Here is a 25,149-nt window from a genome sequence, read left to right as displayed (position 1 = left end):
TGGATTTTGTTGTTGAACACCTTAGTGACGTTGCAACAACCCAAAGGGTGCAGCCTCTTCACTTTTTGGGCATGTTAAGATGGTGACACTGGCAGTGGAACATAAAGGGTCAGCCATAGTTGCAGCCATACCCGATTAAAACAAATAATGTGTATGCATTGCAAAGATGAAAACAAACAGTATCAGTGGTTGTTTTTGTCTTAAAATTGCTTCTTGTTCAGTAGAACTTTGGAGACCACTGGTTTTCAACCATGAAACACTGCATGGTTGCATTTTCAAAATGAAAATACAATCTATTCATCAAGCTTCTTTGCATATTAAAGTGATTACATCCCATGCAATTTCAGTTTAAGGTAAACACATCCATCACATATCATATATTTTTAATAAATACCTTACGTGCAACTCCTTTCTTATTTTAACAAAAAATTGAGAGCTGAGGGGTGTCTGTTATTTCTTCCTGGGAATCTATTCAGACACACTTGGGAAGCATTTATATGCACACAAGATAACAGATAACACACAAGTGCATGCACACACGAAATGGGATCATATAGCAAGACAACACTGTTTTGTGGAGTGTATATATGAAGTCTAATTGCGTTGTGAGCAGTGGCGATAAATCACTGGAGTCTTAATGAAAGCACTACAACAGAGAGAGTCATCAATCACTTACTCCAGCACAACACAACACTGGCCTGTAGCATATCCTTGTCTTCTGGCTGGCAGCCCTGCTCTGGGCCTAACGTGGGACACATCGCTGTGACACATTATCATTAGCACAATCAACACCACTTTGGACGTCCGGACAGAAAGCCATCAAATGGAAAATGGATGTGGAGATATATGGTGCCATAAAGCTGACAAAACTGGATTCCCATGTTGATGCATGCAAAGGTCTTCTGAAAAACTGGAGAGTGAGACGAGGAAAACATAATCTGAAGTTCTTCTTCCCAGCAAGGTGTCACAAGACTGATGGCCTGCTGCGATTGAGCATTTCAAGTAATGGTCTAATTTACCTCTGGACTCTTCAATCTCTGCACGCTGACTGTAGTTGGCTGTGATGGATGGCAAAGAGCCGGGTCACCTCAAAGACGCCGTGTTGACATTCAGAGTGTCCCTGCTTAAGGTGAGGGAATGACAGATGGCATTTCAATTGAAATCTATAAAAATGTGTCACCACGGGAAGATGTTTTGACTTTTGGTTCCCTGTTGCTCGACTTTAAATCCAGTCTGCATTCAATGACACATGGTACTTTAAAGATTGTCAAAATAGGGCTGGAGGCAAAAGCAATAAAGGATGCAACCTGAAGATCTGGCCACAATCATGCCTACTAGAGTGCCCATGGGTAATACTCCCACTGCAACAGTCCTAGTCTATAAGATAAACGTTTCTTGCGGGCTTCCATCTTTTTAATGGGGGGGTGAGATTTCATCACTTTTCCCTTCTGTCTAACATGAGAGCATAGCTGAGGTTACATGAAAGAGGACAAGACAGACAGAACAAATAGAAAGAGAGAGAGAGGAGGGCTGAGATGGCAGCCAGTCAGCTATGAAGGGCATGGCCACAGCAGTTATTTTTAGTTATCAGTTTTCGGAGGCTGTCATTCGGAACATCTCATTAAAAATCAGGAAAAAAAGGCGATGCTCTATCAACCCATTCAAATATTCAAAACTCTGAGAAATAAAAAAAACTCCATGTCCTGCTGTGTATGCTCTCCACACAGTATATCGCTATGCACCAGGCTATCACTGCATACCATAATACAGTCTATGGGTGCATACATTAGGCACATCTTTGGTGAACTCTGCAAAAGGTATTCACTTCACTAATCGAGCAGTTGCAGGCAGATGGATTAATTGTGCCTACAGGCACGTCTTTTAAAGTGCAAAGAAGCCCATTCAAGGTTTACTAATCATTCTTCAATTAGAGATTAAGCACTTAGATTTATTAGCACAATGGACACAGTGAGATGCCCTCACTAGTAAAGTCGTTAAACTGAATAACAGACCTCAATTTCATGTCTTATTTATGCTAAGTGCTTTGCGCCGCAATTCACAATGAAAGCATCTCAAAGCAATACATCTGTGAAAGTACATTTTTATTCTTTTTAAACAGTTCCTATGTTCAGATATGTGTTTCAAGTCCATGGCGTAATTATTACAAAAGAAGAAGTGCTGTAAAAAACAAAAACACGATCTATTCATTAGGTATACTTCGCATCCAGGAAATTAGTTAGTTAATTTCTGCTCTCAAACAGGTTTGTTTAATTAGAAATTAGCCATTTATCTCCCCCTGTCCCTCCTTGGCTGTTAGCTGGTTTTATAGATAATTGCTGAAAGTTATAGGGCTGAACTGAACCTTGCAGAGCAGAGCAATTATCAACTAATTACCAGTCAAGTCAATTATTTAACTGGCTTGGCCATATTTAAACCCACCGCACCCATACGCTACATTGCTACAAACTCCTCTTGTATGAAAAAGTTCCAAAATGTGGACATCTGTGCTTAATACAGTCTGTAACAATTCACATTTCTGACAGATATTAAGTTTTCTATCAGCTATCTACAGTACAGTAGGTGTGCACTGATGTAATGCAGAAACACACAGACAATGAAGGGTAAATGCTGCCGCCTGTTGGATCTGTGCTGTGTGTGCAGATTTTATGGTTGACTGTGGACAATGCCGCCTTCAGAACTATCGGGGAAATGAAACTGAACTATATCAAAGCTATCTTATATGCGCCTTTATCTTATTTGAGGCCTGGCTGCACGACATAATAACTATGGTGGTCTCAAATGAAAACAAACGCTAAATCATAATTTGTCTTTGTGAATCTTTTATAGTTTTTAGCAAGGAAATATTGTGTTTACTACGATTTAATTCGGCCCTTGAAGGCATTCATATAGACAAACATGGCGGACACGGATGAGCCGTAAGTAGCTGCCGAAGAAACGAGCAAGAAACACAGTCATTAACTGCCCGAAAGATGCTTTCAAATCTCATTAACCTACGAAAGCACAGCATGAATGAACCTTCTTTTATTCTCTCTTTTTAGGGAGAAGAAAAGAAGCAGAGTAGTGGAGCTGACTGAGAAGTTAGTGATGAAATGGTAGAAGGTTTGAGGTTACCAGCCAGGAGGAAGGTTAACATTAGCCGAAGAAGCTAATCTCATAGTGGTTTTAAACAGAATATGCTGACTCTAAATTAGGGAAAACATTACTGATTGGTTGTTTGTGAGTAGCTAACACGTCTATACCGTAAAGTTAATGATGGTATATTGCCCCTCTAAGCAAAGTAAGAGGTGTTTACTGTACCTTCTCACTGTTGACATGCTAGCTATTCACCTAGCCTAGCTGCCTAGCAATAGAGTGAGACAAGGAAGAGAAACGCCCACATGTCAGTAATACTCAGTTTTTCTAGGACATATATTCATGGGATGGTTAAAAAACAAACAATACACATGTGAGAGCAGACACAGACGTATGGAAAACACCAAAACATTAGCCATTGCTAATATAGCACTCAATATATAGTCTATTGAATGTCTGCAGTTATTGCATGGTCTGCTGTGAACGGTACATAGCACCTTTACTATGTGAAATTCAGTCACAACAATTTAGTAATTGGTTGATTTCTTGTTGTCGCATGATCATGAAATCATTTATTGGGATAAATAGAGTATCTATCTATCTATCTATCTATCTATCTATCTATCTATCTATCTATCTATCTATCTATCTATCTATCCATCTATCTATCTCAGTAGACTTATCATACAAAGTTTAGTATGTCATCTATCATTAAATGCTGCTGAAGATGCATCCTAAATGTGCATATTGTTTCTACAGGATGGTGGTGGATGGAGGCAGCGGACGCTCCTGTGAGTGGGAAGGGCGGTGGAACCACGTCAAAAAGTTTCTGGAAAGATCGGGGCCCTTCACACATCCTGACTTTGAACCCAGCACAGAGGTAAGAGTTACATGCAAGTTTTGTTGTTGTATTTGATCTGTGCTATCAAGCATTGCTCTAATCTATAATTTATTTATCGCCTCTCGCAACAGTCAATGCAGTTTTTGTTGGAAACATGCAAAATCCTGGTCATTGGTGCAGGTGGACTGGGATGTGAGCTGCTGAAAGATCTGGTATGATCACCTTTTTATATTTAATTTTTTCAAGAAGGTCTAATTTGTAATTTAATGAATGACTAACACTTTGTTCTTTGTTATTACTCAGGCTTTATCCGGATTTCGCAACATTCATGTTGTCGACATGGACACCATTGATGTGTCCAACTTGAATCGACAGTTCCTCTTCAGGTCAGTTATGTAAAACAAATCTATGTAAACTTTGAACCTGTTTTTTTTTTTCCTTTAATGTTATCCGTGAAGCAATCAGATATGTTATTTTAACGTGTGTGCGTTGTGTTGACCAGGCCAAAAGATATAGGTCGGCCCAAGGCGGACGTTGCAGCTGATTTCATCAACAGCCGCATACCTGGATGCTGTGTAGTCCCGTATCCTTTTAATTTAACTATTGCAAAATGTAAGATGCTTGATATCAATGCAATTGTTTAAAAACCCAAATCACAATCCATGTGGTCAAATGTGTGTAAAATGGTGCGTGCAGCTCATCCCCATGTCGGAAAACTCAATTTAAGAATGTAGAATAGAAACATCCTTGTTCAGGGTTCTTACGGTCATTAAAAACCTGGAAAAGTCATGGAAATTCAAAATGCTCATTCCAGGCCCTGGAAAAGTTATGGAAAACAATATTTTTCCCAAAGTTTTGGAAAAGTCCTGGAAATGTAACTAAAGTTGCATCAAATATAATTAATATGTTATCTAATCGCCGAAATAGTAATACTATAATGTTAGTTGCTTTAGCGTGTAGAAGCTAGTAAGCCTATTTGATTTGTTTTAGATAGGCACAACATGTTTCATATGCAGACCTTATTTTCCTGTTCCATGTTAAAATAAACCATTTTCAGTGGTAGGTAAAGGTCATGGAGAAGTCATGGAGAAGTAATTAAAAATCTTTGGTGAAAAAGTGTATGAACCCTGCTTGTTACATCGGGAAATGAATGGACCATTATGTCCAAACATGGATTCTCCTTAATGCTTGTGCAGACATTTTAAGAAAATCCAAGACTTAGATGAAACCTTCTACAGACGTAAGTATCTATAGACTATTCAGACCCAACTTTCCTAATGTCTGGGTGGAAGGGGTGTAACCATTTAGGCAGTTTATAATTTAGTTTGATGTAGGGCTCACCGTCTGATAAACTCCCATTCACTTTCTGCTAAAAACAAACCACCAATAACCAAGGGAAACCCATTAAAGACATTTCAGCTGTTTACAAGATGAGCAACTTGCTTGTTTTTCTGAACTTCTCCTCAGTACGTCTCACATAGTCACTGATAAGATTTAAATGACACTGTGTCATATTTTTCTATCGCTATAGTGCATACAATGCTTTAAGTTTGTGCATCCTGACATTTTGTCAATATCAAATATGTGTTCAAATGTATTTATTCATATTCCTGTTATCATCTAGAATTCCATATAATTGTCTGTGGCCTGGACTCTATACTTGCCAGGAGGTGGATGAATGGTATGCTGGTGAGTTCTCCCTCTTCACTGCAATCTTTGTCACAGTCCTTTTTATTCTCTACTCTTATCTTCAATGCTTACATTTATAATTGTAAAGATGTACAATGTTCTGAAATACATTTCTCCGTGTCTCTTTCTGCAGCTGTCTTTGCTGGCGTATGATGATGGCGTCTTAGACCCAAGCTCCATCATTCCTCTCATTGATGGTGGGACTGAAGGCTTTAAAGGAAACGCCAGAGTCATTCTCCCGGGCATGACCGCCTGCATCGACTGTACCCTTGAACTTTACCCTCCTCAGGTGAGGTAGCATTTAAAAAAACAACCACGACTTAGTCTTACAGAAGCAGTTAATCTCCAGTTTGTTGCTAAAATTGACTTGTCTTTGTAGATCAACTTCCCCATGTGCACAATCGCCTCCATGCCTCGTCTGCCAGAACATTGTGTTGAGTATGTCCGCATGCTGCAGTGGCCCAAAGAGATACCCTTTGGAGGTAAGAATCAAACCACAGTTGTTATTTCGGTTGAATTCTGTTTTTCATTTGAACAACGATCATTAAGTAGCCCCATGACCCCATGACCTTTACAAACAAGGTTAACTTAAGTTCTTCTTTATATGTGTGTGTGTGGATTAGATGGTGTGGTCCTGGATGGGGACGACCCAGAGCACATCCAGTGGGTGTACCAGAGATCCCTAGAGAGGGCAGCAGAGTTCAAAATCACAGGAGTTACATACAGACTAACACAGGGTAAGCACTCATGGCTCCTCTGTCTGTCACCACCAGAACTTGTTGCTTTGTCTTGCAGCTGGGAGACAGTCAGAATCAGAATACCATTATTAGTCCCACAGAGGGGGAATTTGCAGCGTTACAGCAGGAAAGAGCCACAGACAGCTTAGTGTTGCATATCTTACATGCGTTAAAAAGTTATAATATAAACAATATGCTAAAAAAAATAAAAATAAAAAAGTTACATAATTTTTCAAAAATACAGATAAAAAAACAATCAAATCTACAAATCAAATCCTGTAGCAGTTCTTAGGATTTAGCGCCCGATATATATTACAGTTATTAAAGATGGCATATGTATATAAAGTATATATTGCACATAAAGCACATATTGGTTTGACGGTATTTAACAGCAGCAAGTTACACAATTTACAAAACACAAGATACATACCTTGTAACAGTGACAAGGGTTTAGCAGCCAGGTATAAATTACACAGTTATAAAGTACCAAAGTAAATATAATATAACGCAGCTAAATTATTTTTGGGAGTTTGATACATTAGTTAGTGACTGTAAAACAGAATGTCCTCTCTTTTAAAGACAAGACAATACATTGCATGTTTTAAATGTGTTTTTTACTGTCTATTTTTAGCAGTAAGTACAACATATTTTCAATGTCCTTATTAAATGTTGCAGGTGTTGTGAAGAGGATAATTCCAGCTGTAGCGTCTACAAATGCTGTCATAGCTGGTAAGTAGCAAATGATAATAAAAGTGAAGGCATGTCAGTAGAGAGCTGTTAGGAAAGTAAGCCCTGTCATATAAAAGATTCATTATTTTCAAACTGTACTGAATAAACTGTGCACCCGGACATAACTGTTTTATTTCCCTGGCTTGTTTTTACCAGCTGCTTGCGCAACTGAGGTTTTCAAATTAGCAACAAGGTGAGTTTTGCAGGTTCTGCTTGCACACACATGCACACAGTAAAGATCTGTTCAAACAACCCACAACTTTTCCTCATGATATTATCTTTTGTGTCTGCAGTGCCTATATACCTCTCAATAACTACATGGTCTTCAATGATGTTGACGGCCTATACACCTACACTTTTGAAGCAGAACGAAAGGTTTGTCCTTGAGTTTCACCTGCCAGCTCAAGTTTGCTACGATTATAAAGTCTCCTCTTTTTGTAACACACACGTTTATGTTCTTCTTCTGATTCAGGAAGACTGTTCAGCCTGCAGCCAAGTACCTCTGGACTTGCACTTTTCTCCAACTTCAAAACTCCAGGAGTTGTTGGACTTCCTGACTGAAAGTGCCTCCCTGTAAGTGAAGCTGCCTTATTGTGTTTTATTACTGCCCTGTACCATCCTAAATGAAGTTCTGCTTATGGTTATATTTGCTTATTGTGTCATTCCACATTGTCTTTAACAACAATATATGTATTTCAGACAAATGAAATCCCCTGCTATAACCGCAACAGTGGAAGGAAAGAACAAAACATTATATTTACAGGTAATTAACCTTTGTACACTGTTTTGTGTTTGCTGTGTATTTGAGTCGAATGCCTCCTGGCTCAATTAGGTATTTATGCAAATGTTGGTTTAAGCCTAATTTGTATTTTGTTTTACAGTCTGTCGCTTCAATCGAACAGAGGACGCGGCCAAATCTATCCAAAACCCTCAAGGGTGAGATGTTTTGTTTACTGAATATGTTTCCTGGGAACGGCTATGCCCACAATCTGAATAAGGGAAACTGAGTCTGTGAATATGCTGACTCACTGTTTATATGAACATGTTTTTTCTAGATCTGGGGCTGAGTGACGGACAGGAGCTGGCAGTAGCTGATGTCACCACACCTCAGACCATGTTGTTCAGACTAAGCTTTACCTCATAGGATGAATTCAAGCATTTCCACAGCCAGTTGATGTCATTCTGGTTTCTTTACCAACTGTGACTTCATGCAGAATATTTAAAAACGGCCTAAAAACTAGAACAGTTTACCGTGTAATCGTTCATGTTGTTAATGAGTTTAGCTAATTTCATTGTTTTAATGTACTTATTGACTTTATGTCTTGCACTGTAAAGCCAAAATCATACTTCATACCTTGTCATCTTTTGGTGATACATTGTCTGCAGACGTTGGGGATTTCTGCATTCATGTGCTATCTGCACTACAAACATGCAAACAAAGAGACAAGAATAAGTCACTTTGGCAAATATGAATCTGTACATGTTCTGGTTTCCAATATTTTGAATATTTATTTATTCCAAAACTGTTTTTTTTGTAGCAGTACCCGCTGAAGTGGTAATCATCAGATACAGATAATGATGTGTGAACTGGAATAAAAATCTGTTTCTTATAAAGTTTCTGTTTCTTTATCTTCTTATGAGAATAATTTATTCAGCAAGTTTAGTTTGTGATTTCTAGGCCTTACTAGACATGTGTTTCCATGTGTCAATATGGACGGATCATTTGTTTTTAAGCTTAAACATCCTAAATAGTAAAAACTATATATATCAAACAAATATTGAGCTAATACAATCTATGTATTTCTAAGTACTGTAAGGGGAAGGTTAAATATATGAAATAGTTAAACATTCATAGTTCAGAACATACTCAGTCGTTCCCCCAGAATATCACCTACAGCAAGAAATGAACACTGACAACAAGTGACCTTCATGGAAGTATGAAAAGGTGACCTTAAGACAAAACAGAAATTATATAGGCACATCACAGGAATTATTCCACTTCAAATGTCCTCTGGTTTCAGCTTTATCAGCAAATTTCACATCAGAATCAGAATTCCTTTGTTAGTCCCTCAGCAGGGGAATGCACAGTGTTACAGCTAAAATGTCATAGCAGGTACAAAAGGCAGACAATAAAAGAGTAAGCTAACATGTTAAATACAGAGAAAAAGTACACATTAGTAATACAAGTGAACCGATTCAAGTTTTGAGATATTATACAAATTATTTTATTACACCTAAAAATGTTTTGCACAGAAGAGATGCCAACAAAGAGTATTGCACATTGCAAGTTTATTGCACACTATTTCAACTATATTGTTTATTATTTAAATGACTTAAATTAAGTCCTGGCAGATTCTAACCATTGGCGAGACGTCTGTTTTTCTGTTTGCATGTTACATACTATTATATTACATCCTTTGTTTCTTCCGCTCAACAGAGTAGACTAGTCAGACCATGACGTCAGGCTGCTACGTGGAAAGGAAGTAGCTAGCATGCTAATGCTAATGTGGCTACAAGTTGAGGACGACCAAAACAAACGATGAAGGCGGAGCAAAGGAGCCGAAAACAGCTTGGCATGGAACTGCGTTTGCTTTGATCGTGGTGGTAGAGTTTAGGCAGGATATTAGAGGTACCTGTATGTCTAGTTTAGAAATCATGCGATTATGAATGCCAGCTGACGAGTTTGCGAGCTGTAACTGTATGTGGGATTGATGTTTCCTCTGTACACAAACGGTATGCTTTGGCTAACTAGCTAAGTGGTAGCTAGATGTCAACAAAGCTTATCCCGGAAGAACACAATTTGAAATAGCGAAATAGTGTTTTCACTAGGTTGTCGTAGATTTCGAGAAATGCAGAGATAGTTAAAGGGACTATTGTTTATGTGCTAACGCCAATCCCCCTTTAAGATCCGTGTTACAGTTCCTGGAGTTACTGATTGCTAGCTAGCCAAACAGTCAGCATGAGTTGGTTCAACTCCTCTCTGTCCAGCTTCGCTAAACAAGCTTTAACAACAGCTCAGAAGTCAATCGACCGAGTTCTGGACATCAAAGAGGAGGACCAGTGGGGTGACACAGTTGTCATGCCCTATGATGGTGAGTAGTGTCACATGGGGAGGTAAAAGCTAATGTTGTCACATGCACATTTGGAATTTCTGAAAGAAAAGCTCATTTTTATACAAAGCTACTCTTGTGATATCTGCACAGCTTTCCACTTTTTCAAAACAAAACTGCACCTATATTATTTTATTATTCTGAGTATTTTCACATTACACTTAAAGTCTACATAGTTTTTGGTATTTCTATTATCTATACATATTATTGTTAATATTTCTCTATATGTTATTGTTATAATCGTCATTTTCTTTTAAATGTATGTTCTTTAAATGTGTTTACGTATGCACCATATAGACCAAGGCAAATTCCCCGCATGTGTAAACCAACCTGGCAATAAACCGGTTTCTGATTCTAAAACTGGAACAACTTCATTTCCGACAGATGTAACAATGCCTGGAAAGCTGTCACTGAGTGGAGGATGGGGAATGACACCGTGGGAGGCGCCCCCTGAAGAGAGGCCCATCACTCCTCCTCCTTCCTCTGAGGCCATCACCACTCCTGTCACCCGCACAGTTGTGGATGAATCGGAAAACTTTTTCACTACCTTTTTGCCACCCGGAGACGTCCAAGGCGTCACCATCTCCCAGGTAGTGTCCGTACCACCTACTAAGTCTCAAAGGCGGCCTCAGGAGAAGGAAAAGAAAAGCAGGGAGACTGTGGATCATGAAGAAGAGAATTCAGCACCTGCGGACGAGACCCTGGAGTATCAGACGGATGATGAAGGCCAGATAGTTGATCTGGATTCCTCAGCAGAATCCCCTTATTCAGACACTATCCTCCTGCAGCCAGTTTCTCCTGCTCCTTCTCCCAGTGATCTTCCTGACAGCGAAATGAGCGATGTACAAACAGATATCGGCTCTGCAGTTTCTGTAGACTCCACACCAGAGCCGTCACAGCCTCCATCCGATCTCCAGGTGGAGCAGGATACCACAGATTCCTGTGAACCTGCTGCTGTCACTTCTGAACTTAAGAGCTCTACTCCCCCTGATCCTTCGCCCTCTCCGCCCTCTAAGGAAGTACTCATAGAGAATAAAGACTCAAAGGTGGAGGACCGTCAAAGCGATACCCCTTCTCCTCCGGTCAGCGCTTTCTCCTCAGGAACCTCCACCACCAGTGACATTGAGGTGCTTGACCACGAGTCAGTGTTGAGTGAGAGCTCAGCCAGCTCCAGACAAGAAACAGGGGAGGGCAAGGCCGACCTTCACCTGATGCAGGGCTCCTTTCAGCTTCTCACGGCCTCCACCTGTGGAGATTTCCCCCATCTGGAGGACTACTCCAAACTCACAGAGAGCTGCGGCTCCTCCTCGGACGCGTTCGAGCGCATAGATTCATTCAGTGTTCAGTCGTTGGACAGCCGGAGTGTCAGCGAGGTTAACTCGGACGATGACATCCCCGGCAGTCGGACGCTAGCGTCTGTCACCACGGGCTCTCCTCCTTTGACAGTTTCACCAGCTGTGTGTCAGAAGCAGGAAGATGGAGAGGAGGAGAATTTAGGGCAGGAGGAAAGGGAGGAGGATGAGGAGGAAGAGGAGGGAGAGGAGGAAGAGGAGGAAGAAGAGGAAGAGGGCTATACAGACACAATGAGGGAGCAGTCGCTGGATGAGATGGAGGAGAGTGGCCGGAGTGCGACGCCTGTTAATAGTGATCAGCCTGAAGAGTTGATGGAGCAGGAGCAGTACTCTGAGGCGAATGTCACTCTGTGTGATCCCGCCTCCAACGCTGACGAACAGATCGCTCCACCAATCACTGCAGAGATGAAAAGTGTCTCCCCAGTTCAGATTTTGGAGCTTCAAAAGGTAGCAGTTATTAAATATTGTATGTGTTTATGTTACAAAGTGCATATAGCTGAGTTTATTGTTCAACTTGCTAGTCATACATTAGTTGCGTATATGGTACATTATTATTAAACTACTCTGAAAGTCATGTGTAAAGTATACATGTAAGTTTATCCTTTCAAAAAATGCATTTAAAGGAATACTTCACTTACAAAATGACCATTTGTTACTCAATGAATCGACCTATATTATCTTGAAATCTTGCAGAACATGTTGTTTTTCTCATAGCTTCCATGGTGACCGAACAATTCAATAATGTCCTCCACAGTCCTAGGGAGTAGTATGGCCAAGTTTAACAACAGCAAAACGATATTAAAACATCTTCTCACCAACTATCAAACAACTCTTCCAGTATATCCAGGTCTCATTGATCCAGTTGCATAATCACTACTTCCCAGACACCTGCATTTTGGCTTAAACCTTACTACTTAAAACACTCCACTATAAACAGGCTTTCATCAAGAATACATTTTCGTCAACAATTCAAGTTAACACCGGGTGAGTTGTTGATATTCAAATGTTTATTTTATGTGTGAAGTCTTCCTTTAAACCAACTCAGTTCTTTGGATAGACTTCCAAAGAATGCATAATAGAAGCACATAGCTACGTGAAGGTCATGTCACATTTCCATATCATCTTTTTTAACTTGTCCCATTGTGTGTTATCTAGAGCAAGACTTTGTGTTTCTCCTGTCTAATAGCTTTCACTTCAATTTAGCCAACTTGTTTGAAAAAGTGTTTTTTAAAATACCTGCCAATATCCTTTCAGAAATGTTCTATTGTCAAATATAAGCTCTCCTAGTACTATCTGTTATACTAATTTAAGAAGGTAACCTTAAGCTCTACCACACTCGTTTTTAAAATGAGTAAGTTGTATTTTAACAGGATTGTCTGTGCGAATGTTGTTGTAAAGACAAAATGTTGTGGACATGTTGTAGGTGATTGATGATCTGTCAGGCCGCCTGGAGAAGAGAGAGTCTCAGCTTCTGGTTGTCAGCAAGGACAAGGCCACGCTGGAGGAGCAGTGTGACAACCTCAAAGAGTGAGTGTATGGCACACACACACACCTGCTGCACAATGCTCATGATAAGGAAGCTATTTTTACCAAAGGACAAATGTTCCGGCTCATGTGTTGTTTCTATGAAAATACAATGGTTTAGTGTTTTCGATTGGCAACATGATCTTTAAATGCTCTAACTACTTGTGCAGAGTTTTAAAAGCTGTCTTGGCTTAAGGCTGTATGGATTTTGACACTAAGCTATATTCAACTAATGAGTGTGTTCATCCTGCAGTGAAGTGATAAGCCTGAAGGAGGATAGCTCCACAGTTCAGTCCCTGAAGGATGAGTTCACTCAGCGTATAGCGGACACAGAGAGGAAGGCTCAGCTGGCCTGCAAGGAGAGAGACATAGCCAAGAAGGTACATCACATCCGAGTCATCTGAGGCTCTACACCACACAAAGAAGGCTACAAAAGCAAAACGATTTGTACAACTAACAAATCTTTATCTTCTTTGTGTTCATTTTTCTATGCCACAGGAAATAAAGGGCTTGCGAGACGAGCTTTCTACAAGACTTCACTCCAGCGACACACTGGAGATCATCAGAGAGAAGGAAGAGCAGATCAGAGGCCTGCTGGAAGAAGGTCATTTTTTATTTATGAAGGCTATAATTGTTCTCCTTCACAAGCCCACACAATTAAACCTATACAGTCAAGGCTCTTTTAACATGTAGCCAGTTGTATAATTGGTACCAAAGCTGCTTTAACTTTTTTTACCTAAAGAGAAGTTACCCAAGTTTCACACAAAAGGCCATTGAATAAAGAGTAGGCATGATGCAGGGTTGTGGCCTATAAATATAAGACTGGTCATTTACCACCAGGATACACATGTGAAGAGATAAGCTGTCCCTCAATAACTGGAGAGCCAACATGTGTCAGCTATCTAATAACAGTGTGAAGATTTGCAAGCTAGATATCCCTCATCATCTTGTAAAAAAAAGTTTTAAGACGGCATCAATACCAGAGAAACTTGTCTGTTATATTTGACTATTCAGGGGGTCCGCGGGGTCTTAAAAAGTATTAAAAGTTGATAAATCAATTTCGCGAAAATGAAGGCTATTAAGTATTGAACAGTATTTTCCAAGGTATTACATTTTGTAGTTTGTTTTCAATAAGTATATCAATTGTCCAAAGAGGTTGTATTCTACAGTCTGCCTGAATGTAATCATTGTGTAGGTGTGTAGTGTGATTCTGTGGAGTTTATTTATGGCATCCCGTTGGATTTGACGTCATCTGAACAGGACATCGTACGCTCAATGCTTGATAGCGCGTGAAGGTCCGTTTACGCCGGTTGTTAAACAACATCGTTATGGGGAAATGCAGGTCTGCGTCCAAATGGTTGGAAGATAAGGAAGAAGGACAATCAATACTGTATATAGTCAATGTGAGGTAAAGTGTGTCGCCAAGGTAACCGGTTAAAACTCAAAATGGTGATGAGGTCTTAAAATGTATGGAAAGGGTCTTAAAAGGTCTTACATTTGACATATACCCTGCTATTGTAATAAATGGAAAAGTCTAAGCATCATCGTTTTAAAGTTAAAGCAAATAATTTATCAGTGTTTCCCACACAACTTGATTCTCCCCCCCCCCGGCAAGAACAGCCAAAGGCCCCTTAACCTACTCGGGTGGCCCACGCATCCACCCCCCCCCTCAAATAAGAAAATACATGCGAGTTCATGGCTACTGTAGACAACGTTCTTGTTGCTCTGTGTTGCGTTGTTAATGAGTGAGACACACCGGAGTTGAGGATCTGTGGGGTTTATTCTCCCAAAAATTGTATTTACAATTTAGGCATTTAGCAGACGCCTTATTCCAAAGTGACTGACAATGACCGACTACAGGGACATTCTCCCTGGAGCTCCCCATTGAAATCAGGACAGCAGAGAGCTTACACATCTTCCGGCGCAGACTGAAAACTCATCTCTTTCGACTCCACTTCGAGCGATAGAATTACCAACAAAGCACTGCTATCAGAGCACTTATAGACTAATAAAGGACTGGCTTATCTATAGCCAGTTGAGTAGCACTTGAAATGTTTGGCTCTATGAAACCTGATGTACTTATATGATTCTGTTTTCTTTAAGTCTGTATCTTCCTGGTCGAATGCACTTATAAGTCGCTTTGGATAAAAGTGTCAGCTAAATGCAATGTAATGAGTAACTGAGGGCAAAGTGCCTTGCTCAAGGGCACACGAGTAGTGGTGTTCCAGGCAGGATTTGAACCCGCAACCTTCTGATCATTAGCTCACCTCACTATCCATTAGACCAGTGATTCTGAATTTTTTTTCAATAATGTATCAGCCCAAAAACAATTTGTTAGGGGAAAAATGACTATATAAAGAGGTACAGTACAGTGCTGCACCATCGGTGTCTGATTGATTAAAACAACTACCTTGTAACTGAGAAACACTTAAATGCTACATTTCAAATGTTTACAATCCATCACTAATTTCATGGTGAACCAATTTTAACATCATGTAATAACACTAAGACGACATTAGTTGCATTGAACTGATCTTTTAAAAAAGTTGTACTTACAATTTAGTGAAAAACATGGGCTTGTGCTTCACTGAGGATCTTTGTCATTCTGACATGAGGCAACTGCAGTTATTACACTTCGCGTTTTGAAATATGTGTAACTCCGTTCATATAAAACCCACACTGTCAAACTTCTTTACTTTTCCTAAAATGTGTATATTTATCTATTTTTATTTTTTTTTCATTAACGAAATAAATCTCACGTACCCCCTGCAGTACTCCAACGTACCCCTAGGGGTCCGCGTACCCCCATTTAGACCACAAAACAAAAAGGAAAAAACAGAAATCACTACAATTTGTCTGCGGACGATATATGCGGACGATATTTAATTGTGGACAAATCAATGTATGGGAAACACTGTTTATCATGGAAGAAGTCATGCATACACCAATCTTGAGGACGAGAGTTAGGGAGGGGAGAAAAAAAGCTGGTCAATGTATATCTTGTTACATAGTGGGTATCGTTACGACATCCGTGTTCACCTAAGTTGGCTGAGCAGGAGTTTCTTTCTTTCTCTTTTTAGGTGAGAAGTTGTCCAAGCAGCAGCTGCAGCACAGCAACATCATCAAGAAGCTGCGTGTGAAAGAGAAGGAGAGCGACACAAGGATCACAAAGCAACAGAAGAAGATCAGGGAGCAGGAGGAGGAGCTCAGGCAACTGCAGCAGGTACGATTTTAGTGCATTCAAAAAATGGGAATCTAAAAGTGAAAATGACTTTGTTGTTAAATGCCTGCTTTTCGATGCTGGCAGTACGGGCGATCTTGGCATTTGGCTTCTGTGTCATGTAGATGTGAAAGGTGGTCTTAGAGGTAACATTTCAAGTTGCTGGAGGTCGTTATCTCTAGCACATTTAGGCTAACTCCAGCTAACTTATATTCGATTGCTCCATTAAGCAGCATGTGGGTGCTCAAGGATCTAAAACCTGTTCTTCAGGCTGTCTAAATTTGTCCTGCTAGTTTTCTCACGGATGGGCATAGCAGGTTGTGTTGCTGGTTTTAACATGGGGATAGATGCAGTGAGCTCATAATGGTTGTATAAGCTTGAGTAAGAGGTGTGTCTAAAAAAAAACCTACAACTTCTTACTAGGATCTCCTAGTGCTGCTGTTCTTTGCCAAATGTGACTCCTTTTTCCCTTTATTTTCATTAAAGCTAAAGAATAAATTATATATAAATGTTTTATATTTGTGCGTTATTGGTTTACCACTATTCATTACTGCTATCTTTAAATAGACATGACATGATAGTGGGTCCTCAGCTACTTTTCATGATCATACAGTGCTAGTTATGATAAACTTAAACCATTTTGAAGTCATGGCTGTGATTTTCTCCATGTTTTATGCATTAAGGTTCTAGATGGGAAGGAGGAGGTGGAGAAACAGCACAGGGAGAACATCAAGAAGCTGAACGCGGTTGTGGAGCAGCAGGAGAAGGATGTGAGCCGGCTGGAGACGGACTCTGAGGAGCTGCAGGAGAACAACCGGAGCTTGCAGGCAGCGCTGGACAACTCTTACAAGTAAACACTGACACGCCCTGATATTCATACCCAATAATAACAACAAGGACTCTGACTGTAAATCTAACCCCTGCACTCTAAATATCATTATATTATTTCATGGTTGACAGAATATACAGCGCCGACTAAGTATTTGGGAATTGAAACACTTGGTGGGACTTCTCCTTATTGGATTTGAAACAATGCAATGAATTTAAGGTTCAAGTGAAGGCTTCCACCTCAAATGTTGGGCTGTTTAGATCTACAATTGGTTAACAGAACTGGGATCGTTAACATTAGCATAAATAGTGTTTCAGTTTGAAGGAGAGCTAAAGTAATATTTAAAAAAAAACATATAGCTAAATGATGAATCATGGCAAGTTTATTTATGCAGCACATTTCAATATGAGGTAATTCAAAGTGCTTGACAATAAATAAATAAAAGCATTAAGATATAGTGCATTACAATTATGTTTAAAAACATTCATTTAAGAGCCAAGAGCGTCAAAATAAAACACGTTAAAATAGAATAAGACAGGTATACCCCATCATCGTTGTTTCAAATCCAGGGGGCTGAAGTACGAATGAGAGTTATTTTTTATAAATAGGGACGGCACTGTAGTGAGGTCATGAAGCTGATGGTCTACCTGTACGTCTCTGTTGTCAGGGAGCTGGCAGAGCTTCACAAGGCGGGGGTCAGCAGAGCCAGTGAGGCTCAGGAAGCGGCTCTCAGCAGAGAAACACAGGCCAAGGATCTGCTGAGCCTGGCCCTGGAGAAGAACCAGGAGGAGGGCAGGATGCAACAGGAGGCTCTGGCCAATCAGGTAACACGGGCTTGGGATGTACATTTGTCTGCTATAGAGGATCATTAGCATTCATTTAAAGTAAACATTAGACTAGGCTTTTGTGCAGCCTCAATACACCTCTTGTGAGTGAGTGAGTGGTGCAGCTATTATAACATACACTGCCTTGCCAAAGTATTCACACCCCTTCAGGGACGCAGGAAGTCAGTCAGAGTTGGGGGTGCGGCGTGCGGGTGCGGTGGGGGGGTGCTAGTGGAGCACTACACTGTAGGTGCGCCGCGTTTGCGCTTCACAGGCTCCCTCCGCAAAATGAGGCCCCATCTGCGAGGGCTCTGCGTGATATGCGTGTAGGGGGGGCGGCCCTGTATAATAACATCATATTCGATGCAGTCATTTGGTCTTTAGCAACAGCTTGTGAGAGCAGTGCATTCATCACTGTTCGTCTTAATGCTGCCAGTTTGTGGACGGCCTGTGTGTTGATGGGACTTCTCATGCTCCCTAAATGTTTCCCCTGCCTTTCGCCAGTTGTTAAACCCTGCTTTCGCAAAACTCCCATCCCTGATCTTGTCTGCACTGATGAGCTTCTTTTCTATAGCAGAGCAACAGAAGAAGCACACCGCATTATCACTTTCTCTTATATAGTGAAGCTTTTTATAGACTTACACTAAAATGCTAACTCAAAAATAGTAACTCAAAATAAAACTTTTGTATTGATTTGTTTAGTGAACTTTTTGGCGTTGCAGTTACAACTCTCAGCCAAGAGATGGGGGTGCTGCAGCCCCCTCAGCACCCCCCCTTCCCGCGCCCCTGCACCCCTTGATGTTTTTTTATTTGATTGCATTAAAACCTGCAAATGATTTTTATTTGGATTTTATGTAATGGCCCAAGATAAAATAGTCCAAATGAGTAAAGTTAGTAAAGCTTGTTTTAAAAAGCCCCTTCACCCCCCATCCAATAAAGCCCAATAACAAGGACTTTCAGAGTCATATAACGAGGTAAATAAAGTCCACCTGTGTGCACATGATCTCGTGTATTAGGTACAATATATCTTCATATACACCTGTTTTGAAACACCCCAGTAAGAAGAATTTTGAAATAAAAATATAATGAAGTTAAAATTCATGGCATGAAAGTATAAAAACATTGCACGTTTTAACATGACATCCTTTATTAATCTAACTCTGTGTACAGGTGGCGGACCTGAGGATGGCTCTGCAGAGGGCTGAGCAGCAGCAAGGAAGGAAGGAAGACTATCTGAGGGAGGAGATCAGTGAGCTGCAGCAGGTAACATAACATGCTCATATAATAAGCATGAGCAGAATAAGCTGTCCAAAATAAATGTATTTATTGGATGCCATTTTCTTTATCTTCCACAGAGGCTTCAGGAGGCAGAGACCAGGAACCAGGAGCTCAGCCAGAGTGTTACCTCGGCCACGCGGCCCCTTCTGCGACAGATTGAGAACTTGCAGGCCTCCTTAGGCGGACAGACTGCATCCTGGGAGAAACTGGAGAAGAGCATCTCTGATAGGCTAGGTAAGAGGAAGGACATATTAACTGTTAACAAACAATAAGTGTGAGTGATTCAACGCCTTTTCTTCGCCACAGCGGATGCCCAGGCGCAGCTGGCCGTTGCGGTCGAGAGGGAGCGGTCGGCGAGTGAAGAGCTCATGTCCATCAGGTCCCAGCAGGCCTCTCTGGAGTCACAGATCTCCCTGTTCCGCCAGGAGAAGGCCCGGCTCCTCGCACAGCTGGAGGCTGAGAAGAACAAGAGAGAGAAACTGGAGGATGAGAGCACTAGGTAACAAATGACAACTTAAACTGGAGTTTACAGAGTTCAATGACAAGGTACATCCAGTCATTGTCACCTAGTATTGTTCTCTTATTTCACTGGTCTAATCAAGTGTTTCTTTATAGTTTGATTTCTTTATGGTTGAGTTCATCTACTTAATTTGAAGAGGTCTTTTTGAGATATTTTAGGGTTTTTCCCTTCCTGTAGTAGAATTATATAGGTTTTTGTGCATGTCAATTGTCTTGTATAATAGCGCCCATTTAAACAATGGTCTGGCTTTCAAATGGTTGAGGAGGTTTTACTGAATGATACCTCGGTGCTCTAAGACTTACCTTAGACTTTGAAAAACAAGGAGAAACAATAGAACAGCAACGTTTCATTTATTAAAGTAGAAAGTAAATGGCAGATAAATCTATAATGCAAATAGCAGCTCCAGAGCTAACTGTCAGTAGATGCAGTTAGTTTTTATTTTGGTCATTGTTCTCCTTAAACCTTATTTCAAAACACGAGTAGCCCCCGCAGTGAATGTTATGCTAGAATGTCTTTCACAGTAAATATCTCACTTCTGCTGGATGTCTCACATCAATGCGTGAAACTCACTGGCATAGTTTTTATTTTAAGGATCCAACTGCTAGTCACCACGTCTCCCCTTGTAATGCTAATGCTCCCGAGAGAGTTTTTGTTTCACCACATATTGCTTTATGAGTCAGTGAAGCAGGGGCCGGGTGGGGGAGGGTTACCCTTTGACACGAGCATTCATGCGTGTCGAGGCCTTTGAGGCAAGGGGTTATATTTTGTGAGATGTGAAGCAGCTGCAACTGGGCCAGTGGCGCAACGGATAACGCGTCTGACTACGGATCAGAAGATTCTAGGTTCAAATCCTGGCTGGCTCGGATGCTTTTTGGTTTTGTTGCAGAAAGGTTTCAATTATTCAGTGCAGTGCATTATGACTCATAGGAAGACAATATTTCTGAATGGTCCAAAAGAATTCCCCTGAGGCCTCTCACCGACACAGGGCTTTGAGAAAGTTTGAAAATAGGACACAAAACACAGTTGAACCCTGCAGCTCCTTCTTCAGGGGGAAAGCTCATAAATAATTGTGGTTCGATTTCACACCATTATGCTGATTTTATTCAGTTATAAGAAGTATTTTACACATTTCTAATCCCTGATACTGTTGACTGATTAAAAGTGGGGTAGGTAATTCACTTCAGAAACACTTGTTGTTATATTCCATGGAATGCTCTTAACATCCCGATAGCAATGAATAAATGCTTTGACAATAAATACATAAACAAAATGTCATCTGTGGAAGCCGTGGCGCTGTAAAAAGCACGACCAATCATCTGAGCCGGCCCGGCTAAAATAACTGGATGGCCTACCTGCCTGTCAGCCTTCCATCTGTGCACAAACTTATCTCGTGCCCTCATTGGTCATGTGCGCGTTCGTGTGTGTTGGAGGAGGGGCTCTGTAAGGAAGTCTGAAGGAAGGGGCAGATTTTTTTCGGCTGCGTACTTTCAAATTCTAGCGCACTCGAGCTGGTTTCTCCATTCTTACCTACCCTACATTTAACATACTTCTTTTCTTGTTTTCTTTCTTAATATAGGGAGCATGTTGATTTAGAAAATCTGCGAGGAGAGCACAACCGCATGCTAGAAGAAACCAAGAAAGAAAAGGTACCATTATTGTCTTCCCTAACTCTTGTTCTTCTCTTCTGTAAAAAAACAACTTCCTCATGTGCATCTTTTTGCTTCTTCCACCAGCTGCTGCTGACCAATCAGTTAGAGATGGAGAGGATGAAGGTGGAGCAAGAGAAGAAGAAATACTACTTGGCTAATGAAGCTCTCAGGGAAAAGGTGGAGGAGCTTTTCGAGATTATAAATCTGGTTTATCTCATCAGAATTTAATCAGATGTTTTTATTTTCTAATATTTGTGACTGATGTCCCAATCAGGAGAGGAAGACCATGACTCACTCTGTAGGAGAGCCCCCGGCGTCCTCCACACCCTCCCTGTCTCGCTCCAGCTCCATCAGTGTGCCGGACAACGCTGCTCTACACTCCTCGATTCTTTCCCAGGTACACACTGAGACAAATGTTCCAATGTAGAAATGAAGAAAAGTTTGCACAAGCTTGGATTTAGGTTCAAGTTCAAGGCTTTTATTGTCATATGTACATAGTGTAGTTATGACCAGTGGTGTAGTGGGCGTTGGACGCGGGGGTACGTCGCACCCCCACTTATTTGAAGCATGATTTCTTTTTTGAATAGTCTAATACATCTAAAATCATTGCCAGTGTTATCAGTTGCAAGTGTGTATTTGTTGTAATAATGACGAAAACATAATAGGCAGATTTCACAGTAATTATAATAAAAACGTAGCTCAAGCATTTATGCAACTTGATTTGAAGCATGTGTGTGTGTAGGGTGACCAGGCACTGTGCGGGACTGCACACACGTCCCACAAATTGTGATTATGTCCCGCATTTGAGTGACAGTCGCGCAGAAAGGCCAAATCGGTTCGCTGACAGCCGGCACCGCCCTTTATTATTATATTGTCTAAACGGCATTCATGTAAGTTGCGCTGACAGGCGACACAGATGTCCCCCCCCCCCCCCCCCCCGTTGATAGTTCACGAGCGCGTCCATAGTGCCTCCCGTGGCCCCAATAAAAGGCCACTCTGAAACGTGCATTTTTGCTTTATTGGGGGCGTCTGGGGGGGTCCGAAAACCAGTCAGTATCCGGTGTGAGGGTTAGGGTTAGGGTAATGTTGTGAATCGAGTGGCCTGTGTTTGTCGTCCATAACATACGCCTGCCCATACCATAACCCCACCACCAACATGGGCCACTCGATTCACAACATTACCCTAACCCTAACCCTAACCCTCACACCAGATACTGACTGGTTTTCGGACCCCCCCAGACCCCCCCAATAAAGCAAAACTGCACGTTTCAGAGTGGCCTTTTATTGTGGCCAGCCTAAGGCACACCTGTGCAATAATCATGCTGTCTAATCAGCATCTTGATATGCCACACCTGTGAGGTGGGATGGATTATCTCGGCAAAGGAGAAGTGCTCACTATCACAGATCTTTTCAGATTTGTGAACAATATTTGAGAGAAATGGTTATTTTGTGTATATAGAAAATGTTTTAGATCTTTGAGTCCATCTCGTGAAAAATGGGAGCAAAAACAAAAGTGTTGCGTTTATATTTTTGTTCAGTGTATATAAGTTGCGAACAGATGAATGTTATGGATGTTCTTTCAAAAGTTCAGGTGTTTAACAGTCTTATGGCCTGTGGGATGAAACTGTCTCTTTCTTCCTCAGGAGGACCTTTTAGACCACTCTCTTGGTAACATGACCATGTCCATGTCGATGAGCGGGACCAACCTGTACGAGGCCGCCCGGCTGTCGGGGGGCTCCAGCATCATGGAGAACCTGCAGTCTCAGCTCAAACTCAGAGAAGGAGAGATCGCTCAGCTGCAGGTAGTGTTTTTTAACTGAGCTAAATACATATGTAAAGTATTTTTAGTGTTAGTCTGATTGTACTGCTTAACGCCAGCACAAGCTTTCTGCGGACAGAAGGCTGGCCAAAATATACAATGTTTCCTTAAAATTAAATAATGATACATCTGGACGAGTATCAACACATAAATTAGTAGTAATTATTTTGCTAGAGATTTAGGAACAAAAACAGTAACCAAATGTAAAACATACCTCCAAAAGAAGGAACAAATTATGAACAAAGACGGGATTATCGTTGAATACAAATGTAAATACTGTGTCTTTGTCTAATTTGTTTATGGTGGGTTTACAGATATGGCAATCTACTTTAGATACAGCCAAGGGTTTATAGACAGGTTTGCAAAATAAGAAACATTTTTACATTTTATTAGGCTGACACTTTGATACAAAATAACATACACTTCAATACCGTAGTCATGCCTACAGGAGCAATGTGGTGTTCACTATCTAAGGTTAACGTATATTTTTAACATGAAATAATCTGTGTTTTTTACTACCTTCTCTCTGTCCTCTTGCTGTTTCAGATTGAGATCTCCAGTCTAGAGAGGAGTCGTTCTGTGATGGCAGAAGAGCTGGTCCGACTGACCAATCAGACCGATGAGATGGATGAGATGGTGAAGGAGATTCCCACGTTGAAAGTCCATCTCAAGGTAAGTGCTATAAAAGCAAACACAGGATTGTTGAATGCTGTATTTGCAGAGTGTCTTTCTGATGTGTGTGTGGCTGTGCTTTGCAGGATCTGCAGCAGAGGCACAACACCATCCTGCAGATGTACGGAGAAAAAGCCGAAGAGGCAGAGGAGCTGAGATTGGACCTGATAGACGTGAAGAACATGTACAAATGCCAGATAGACGAACTTCTGAAGAACCAGAAATAAACTTTGACTGTTCTTGTGTCGATTCTGGGACACTATCAACAAACCAATCAACCAACATAGCCACACATGCAGTCCCAAAGACAGATAATTTAAGTTGAATCACTGTGTCAAAGGAAAGTTCTTTTATCTTTATCTCTTATTTTATTTTAAAGGAACATATTTAAGCGGGGGTGTTGGGATTTTGCATTACATACAATATATTATTACAGAACCAGTATGAAGGATACCATTTAAAGTCTTTGGGTTTTTTAGAAATCATTTCTCATGATTAAACCTTTTACATAGTAGCTTATAGACAGTTTCCTACAGACTGTACTAGATGGTTTAAGTTTTTTGCACTATAAAATTCCTCCTTCTTTATTTCTTGATTTAAAATAGTTGAAGAAATATATAAAAATATTGTACAGAGACCTTTATGTATTGTTCTTGACTCCTTGCAAATCACAACATGTGGTGTAGACCTGAGAGTGGTCCACGATTGAAATCCTGAAAATTGGATTCTACAGCTTATATATATGTAAATGAATAAACATTTATCTGGGTGGTGAACAATACTTCTACTCTTAATTTGAATTGTTTGGATTCACCCATTAAAAGTTAGCATTTTCATTGCATCCATACAGAACACTACATCACCATCGATGCTGCACTAAAGTCTTCAAATAAATATAATTTGAACAATTTCATACAGTTGTCCCAACATTTATTAATGTACTAAACATGCAGATTCAATTTGATTAAGATTGACGTTTTTTATGTGAATCATATGATGTTTGTTTTTGTTGCATTTTCTGAGCCCTTCATAATATCACATAAAATAATAATAAACACAAATCTTGATCTTGCTTTTGATGTGACCATTTACAGTAAAAGATCATTAGAAGATGTAATGCTAATACATACAGTACGTGTGTGTGCTCCATTTTCCACTCACCTTTTCTCTAAAGAAACATATTGTAAAAACTATAATAAACAATAAAAGGAACAGCATAAATATTACATTAAAATAAATGTACCTTTATATAAGATTAAAACA

At 40.5% G+C, this 25,149-nt stretch overlaps 2 protein-coding genes across 10 annotated transcripts; both read left to right on the top strand.

The window, feature by feature from the left end:
* Positions 1–2,802: 2,802 nt before the first annotated feature.
* Positions 2,803–8,703, top strand: uba3 (ubiquitin-like modifier activating enzyme 3). Of its 9 annotated transcripts, none has more exons than XM_079680181.1 (18): positions 2,828–2,936; positions 3,060–3,098; positions 3,853–3,973; positions 4,066–4,146; positions 4,238–4,320; positions 4,437–4,517; positions 5,131–5,174; positions 5,559–5,623; positions 5,757–5,912; positions 6,003–6,105; positions 6,247–6,360; positions 7,036–7,089; positions 7,246–7,282; positions 7,383–7,464; positions 7,562–7,662; positions 7,789–7,852; positions 7,971–8,025; positions 8,145–8,703. In XM_079680181.1, exons 1-18 carry the CDS (start codon positions 2,917–2,919, stop codon positions 8,231–8,233), a joined length of 1,389 nt encoding a protein of 462 aa, XP_079536307.1. In that variant the 5' UTR covers positions 2,828–2,916; the 3' UTR covers positions 8,234–8,703. The 9 variants fall into 9 exon arrangements, with proteins under 9 accessions (XP_079536308.1, XP_079536307.1, XP_079536312.1 ...); XM_079680186.1 differs by having other exon boundaries at positions 2,848–2,936; positions 3,060–3,237; XM_079680185.1 differs by having other exon boundaries at positions 2,848–2,936; positions 3,060–3,400.
* An 857-nt stretch (positions 8,704–9,560) lies between these two features.
* Positions 9,561–24,799, top strand: tmf1 (TATA element modulatory factor 1). The gene is made up of 18 exons (XM_079685771.1): positions 9,561–9,718; positions 9,996–10,181; positions 10,584–11,998; positions 12,975–13,078; positions 13,329–13,455; positions 13,574–13,679; positions 16,156–16,298; positions 16,979–17,145; positions 17,792–17,948; positions 19,119–19,211; positions 19,304–19,460; positions 19,533–19,725; positions 21,323–21,392; positions 21,480–21,572; positions 21,670–21,792; positions 23,039–23,197; positions 23,761–23,886; positions 23,973–24,799. Exons 2-18 carry the CDS (start codon positions 10,049–10,051, stop codon positions 24,111–24,113), a joined length of 3,507 nt encoding a protein of 1,168 aa, XP_079541897.1. The 5' UTR covers positions 9,561–9,718; positions 9,996–10,048; the 3' UTR covers positions 24,114–24,799.
* The last annotated feature ends 350 nt before the right edge of the window (positions 24,800–25,149 follow it).

This window comes from Notothenia rossii, assembly GCF_949606895.1.
Source record: "Notothenia rossii genome assembly, chromosome: 5".
In the NCBI taxonomy this organism is placed as follows: Eukaryota; Metazoa; Chordata; class Actinopteri; order Perciformes; family Nototheniidae; genus Notothenia; species Notothenia rossii.
Note: the sequence above shows the minus strand (reverse complement) of the source record. Positions and strands in the feature narration are given on the sequence as shown.